The sequence below is a fragment of the Panthera uncia genome, chromosome D1 (assembly GCF_023721935.1).
Source record: "Panthera uncia isolate 11264 chromosome D1, Puncia_PCG_1.0, whole genome shotgun sequence".
NCBI classification, from domain to species: Eukaryota; Metazoa; Chordata; class Mammalia; order Carnivora; family Felidae; genus Panthera; species Panthera uncia.
The window spans coordinates 8349323-8355278 of NC_064808.1; the positions used below are offsets into that span (position 1 = coordinate 8349323).

At 47.8% G+C, this 5956-nt stretch overlaps 1 protein-coding gene across 1 annotated transcript; it reads right to left on the minus strand.

Annotated features, from left to right (window-relative positions):
• Positions 1–901: 901 nt before the first annotated feature.
• LOC125915606 (secretoglobin family 1D member-like) lies at positions 902–4023 on the minus strand. Its single transcript, XM_049621542.1, has 3 exons — positions 3884–4023; positions 2207–2394; positions 902–1029 (listed from the first exon to the last, which is right to left on the minus strand). The coding sequence occupies exons 1-3, from the start codon at positions 3936–3938 to the stop codon at positions 1000–1002; spliced, it is 273 nt and encodes a 90-aa protein (XP_049477499.1). The 5' UTR covers positions 3939–4023; the 3' UTR covers positions 902–999.
• Between the last annotated feature and the right edge of the window lie 1933 nt (positions 4024–5956).

Below are 5956 nucleotides of genomic sequence, written 5' to 3' on the forward strand. Positions count from 1 at the left end.
GGCCCTGCTGACACGCGACTTCTGCCAAGTGTTACAGAATGAGGACCTCTGTCACCCAAAGTCTGAGAAAATAATTGATGTAAACCACCAAGTGTGTGGTAGTATTTTTCAACAGCCACTGGAAACGAATCCAGGAGCCTAGGATGTACCCACATTTTCTGCATTGGGTACCTCTTTGTTCGGGACATTAGCCAGAAAGGGGGTTCGGGGAAGGGAGAGTTGGTTGTAGGCAGACAGGGTGTACAGTTTTATATATTTCTTCGGAAGTAACTGTGGCGCTTTGAATGCGGATGCTTCGATGGCCGCTGGATGCCGTTTCTGGAGCCCTTGGGAGAACGTGTGGGAAAAAGCATCAGCTCCAGGTGTCGGTGAGTGGTCTAGTCCTGATGAGCAACGTGTGTGTGCAAAGTGGAAAAAGACGTAACTGAAGGAGGAACTCTGGAGAGTCACTAACAATTCAGAAGTGGACATAAGACAAATTGCACGGGACAGTTCATAGGATGGAAGCCACAGCGAAGGTGTGAGGACCAAGCAGTTTGGTTGTGCTTGTGATGAGGACAAAACATTAGTGATGCTGCTGGTTGGGAAGCATATGACTGGCCAGCCAGCTGGGCTGTGGGTATCCTTCAATACAAAACCGTAGCAGGAATGTTTTCATTGGTCCTTGACCTGGAACTCAGTTTTCACTCAAGGCCATGTGAATGGGAGATGTATAAAGTGATGCAGGATGATTTCTGAGCGAACATTTCCTCCTGGGGTCCTCGTCCTCAGGCCGCCATGGGTAAGTGGACATTAGGGCTCTGAACTTTACTATTGACAACACCCAATGGCCACTTTGCGGCAAGAGCCATCCCAGCTCAAGGCCGGAATGTGTCGTTTAATAACAAGACAAGTAGAGAAATGCAGGGCAAATGATTTATTGAAGCAAGATGTTGAAACCTTTACATTTTCCAGAAGATCAGGTGATCACTGCAAGACAGAGGTACTACGATGTAAGATTTAATTTGCACACTTTTCCGTGATTTTCCCCTGAAATAGATAAAGAAAGAGAGAGAAGGTTATTCATACTGCCCCTGGGGATGACACGTGAGCATAGACTGTCAGTCACAAGAAGTTGTCAGTAAAGTTTTAACGGACAAAAGGCAAGGAGAATGGGCACAAGACAGGAAACCGGGGAGGCCGGTCAACTAAATATACCTGAGGTGATTACAACAAACCATGCAAGTCGTGAGAAAACCGTTCCCACAGTCTGGCAGATAAACCCAGAGGTGACTGCGTGTGAGGCTGAGGTTTCTAGTGGAAGGAGGAGCCTCCCGGAATCTTTCCTCTGATATCCCAGGGCAGAGGACTCTACCTTTTCACTGCAAAGGGGATACAGGGGTGAAAGACTGGAAAAGGGGTGGGAGGGGACTTTGGGGGTACTGGCTGGAGACTCCCAGGCTCGTGGTGTGGCAATTCAACCCGATGGCACATCTCCTGGGTACTGAAAACTCGGTCCCTGCGGGCATTTGTGACGGAAACTCGTGACCTCAATCCAGCAGTCGATGTGCTGAGAGTCTCCTTTAAGTATCTTATTTTTTGACAAAGATGTAATTTAGGTGTGTCACCTTCACACGTGGACACAGGAGGCACAGCGAGCAAGGCGTGTGGTTGTGGGCTCCATAAGGGACGGAATGGGAGGTGGGGAGTGGCAGAGTGGGCCGAGTTGTGGTGGGGAGAGGCCTTGGCTCTGCAGGAGCTGGCTCGGTGTCCCCCTTCTGCCCGCACCAGCTGCCCTCCATGCTGTCAGGGCACCGAGCTGATTCCCTCCCTCCAGCTGTCTCCCTATTCAACATCCCAACACCCGACACGAGATTCCCCAGTGACTGTGTCCACTGGGCGAGGGGAACTCGCCCTCAGAAAAGCTCCCAGGCAGGGGGGCAGCCACACTTTGACCCTTTAACACCACTGCGTGGGGTCCCAGTTGTCCTCCTCCTCAGGGCACTATGGGGCACCTGGCGCCCAGGGAAGTGACCTGAACAGGAATGTGCCCAGACTTAGTGTAGCTCCCACATGTAACGCCATCCACCCTGTGGCCACCCGTCACCCTCTCAGGAGCAAGCTGTGAGGCTCCGCCTCCTGTGCCCCTGACAGAGCAGCACCCTGACTGCCTTCCTGGCTACTCAGCTGAGCAGAAGCCCCTGTGCACAAAGAAGGAAGAAGTTACCAATATTTCTGTAAGTATCTTTTTTCTGGAATCGGAGATGTTATCTGTGCAACTCTTCACATCCAAAACGGCCTGAACGGCTTCTTCAGGTGCATTATATTTTGCAAGTGATGACTTGACGACTATTGTAGGTTCCATGACAAAGTCTGAGATATCTTTAACAAGGACTGAACAGGGCAACGCATTGGCTAGCGAAGAAAAAGAAATACAATCGATATAAGGAAAATCACACATTTCCTATGGTTCCCTGAGGTTAGAACTAGACAGGAACCCCAGGGGTTTTATGATCTCATCCCACAGCGGTCCCGACATGGCAGCTGGGGCTTCCTCAGATCTCAGAGGAAGCACAGAAGAGCCAGGACTAGAATACTGGCTTACTAATCCCTAGTTCAGTTTTTATCCTTTTTAAAGCACATCCCTTTGTCTCCAGGACTCTCCTGGTTTGCTGACATTCGCTTTCTTTATAATTAAAACAATTAAGTTTTGCCTATACAGGATGACACCTTGTTTTTGTCTTGAATATCAGAGAAGAGGAGGTTTGAGTATCAATGTTTTATTTTTAAAAAATGTTTTAATGTTCATTTGTTTTTGAAAGGGAGAGAGCACAAGAAGCGGGGTGTGGTGTGGAGAGGGGGTTACAGAGAGAGAGAGAGAGAGAGAGAGAGAGAGACAGATTCCGAAGCAGGCTCCAGGCTCTGAGCTGTGAGCACAGAGCCGGGCGTGGGGCTTGAACCACGCGGAGAGTGAGATCATGACCTGAGCCGAGGTCCCACACTTCAACGCTACGCCACCCAAGTGCCCCTGAGTATCAAGTTTGTAAGTGAATAGCAGAGTGAGACCTTACCAGAGAGCGGAGAAGTGTGGGTAATCTGGAGAAGAGTAGATCAAACTATATATTTATGTTGGAGGATGCTACTTTGAGACTAAATCAAAGAATAAGATTGTTATTGGATGCAGGCATGGTAAAAAGTTAAACACATGCATACAAAACAACCCTCAGGTCACCAGTCTGAACATCTTTAAATCTTATACGCAAAGTTATGATTGTTTTATTTTCCCTGCAGTGATGTACAGAATTCCTTAGAGAGGGTGAGTGACAGGAACTGAGGCTCTTTCCTGAACCCAGTGGGATGGTGCGGAAGCCCGAAGTGACCAGTGTTCCTGGTGTGGGCTCTTTATCCCCCACCCCCTGTCTTTGTAAGCATGCTGCAGCTGGGAAGTGCCCTACTAGGCTCTGATCTGAGCCCTGATCATAGAAGTTGAGAGGTTCAATCAGAGGCAACGTGGGGAAAGAGGAGGGTATTTAAAAAGTCAGATGAAACAGAATGACTCAAGAAGACGTGGGTCCATATCACGGGTAAGAAGACTTACAAAAATATTGTTGAATGGATGGCTAGAATTAATCTAGGTGAACAGAAATCCCACGATTGCACTAACTGGTAGTACTCGTGGAAAAGCAGGGGACTGGCAGATACAGTGAGATCTACTCACTAGTAGATATAGTGAGTGCTGCTGCTTCCCAGAGCCCCCTTGAAGACTTATTATTTAGAGACTCAGAGAACACTAGCTCTTCTGCCCCTTCTTCTTCTTTTTTTAAAGAAAGCCACTTAGGTTGACCTAGTTCAGAGAAGGGTACTCACCAGGGCTGGTGCTGGTCTGATTAGAAATGATACTCACCCTCATAGCAGCAAAGAGCCAGAGTGACCAGCAGGACACTCAGGAACAGCCTCATGGTTTATTTTGCTTTGAGTTTTCAGCTTTAGTGAAGGGTGAGCAGTTAGTGGCTGAACTCAGGAGCCTGAGGAGCCCAGGACTATTTATAGCTAGAGGGCCTCCCTCGTGCTGCCCAAATAAACATGTGGTCACGTCACGGGCCTGGCTTTCAGCCCTCCCTTCCTTACTCAGGGCTCATGCCGTCCATCGGTGTCACAGACCTCAGTGACTTGGTGAATGTTCCCATATACAGGCCTTGCTGGCATCAGGCACCTCTCCTTTATAGCAAAAACTGAGCTTGTAGTTTTATAAGCGTATAGTCAGTTAGTTGATGCACACCCCCCTGGACATTAACTCCTTGACTGAAGACGCAGCCTCTGGTTTTGCTCATCTTTACTTAAGCATAGTGCCTGGCACACAGGGGAGGAAAAGCAAATATTCTTCCAATAACTGAAGGACTATGAATCAAGAAACCGCTACTCTTGGTTAGAGTATATCTTCAATGTGAAATGATGCTTGCCAGGCCGGGTTTTCCTTTGGGCAGGTGAGTTGCAGAAAGGTCAATAGCATCAGAGTCAGAGTAAGAGCAATGAGTGGTTTTCGGTATCCCAAGATGCCACGGGGAAGACTCCCTCCCCAACTACTAATTTGCTATTCTAAGCTCAGATGTTTAAAAGTATCAAAAGATATTTCAAATCAAGTCAGGCTCTCCATTGACCAAAAGAAGCTCCTCGTTAGCTTTTCTGGTCCACTGGAAGGGTCAGATCTTCTGAGTCATCAGGGTCCAGGCAATAGAGCTACCCAAGGGGCTCGTCCTTGGCCTCTCCCCAGCTATGAGCAGCGTGCTCTCTGGGAGCACAGGGGAGGCGTGGAAACTTCCTACTGAAGGTATTAGGATGTCAGTCTTGTTATACAGAGGGAGCCCCTGTGAGAGCCATTGCAGGGTATATAGAATTCTGACATCAAGGAATAGCTGGAGAGGGGTTCCTGAGGAAAGAGCTTGAGACAAGACAAGATGGCATAAACCACGTGGCTGGGGAATAACAGGTACCTAGGTTACCCCAAAACATGTAATACCTGCCACAGTATACGGTGGGACAGGGAAGGCTTTGTGACTGGAGAGACAGGATGGGCCAAATCAAGGGGAGTTTCCATTTGACTGTGTGAGATGTGGGAGCAGAATGAGTGGGTGAGGTGAGACGCTTCTGGGCTCATTTGCACCAGTACACGCATGCTGGGCCTCAGATCTCAAGTCAAAATCACACGGGCTTTTCATATCCATTATTGTGATTATCATTAAAAGAAAAAAAAGAAAGGTAATAATAAGAGTGGGCCAGGGTGTGGAGCAAAAGGAAGTGTTGTGCATTTTGGGGGGAATGTAAAATGATGCAGCTTCTGAGGATAAGGGCCGGACGTCCCTCAAAAAATTAAAAGTAGAGTTACGATACGGTCAGTCAAGTTCACTTCTGAGGACATAGGCAAAAGAATTGAAAGCAGGCTCTCAAAGACATATTTGCATACCCATGTTTATACTAGTGTTATTCAATAGCCAAGAGGTGCAAACCACCCGGTGGTCATGGGTAGGCGAATCAATCAATGAAATATGGTACGTGCGTGTAATATTCTTCACATTCACCCTTCTAAAGCAAGGAAACCCTGTCACGTGCTACGACATGAGTGAACCTTGAGGACAGTACATTAAGGGAAAATAGCCACTAGAAAAGACAAATACCGCATGATCCCACTGATATGAGGTACTTCGAGTAGTCCGATTCATAGAAATAGAGAACAGAATGGTGCTTGGCAGGGGCTGAGGGATGGAAAATATCATGTTCCATTAAAGTCCAGTCCTCGAAGTCATAGTGAGCTGATTCTGCCTGAAATGTACGAGTGTAGTCCTCCACGCAGGTGGTTTGGGTTGCAAAGCCTCTTGTGGCCAATAACAGTGGTAATGAAAAGAGCAGCACTATTTTTTGCCTGCTAGCTATGGCCGGACAACGCGCAGACATAATTGATCATCTCCGATGATCGCTACAA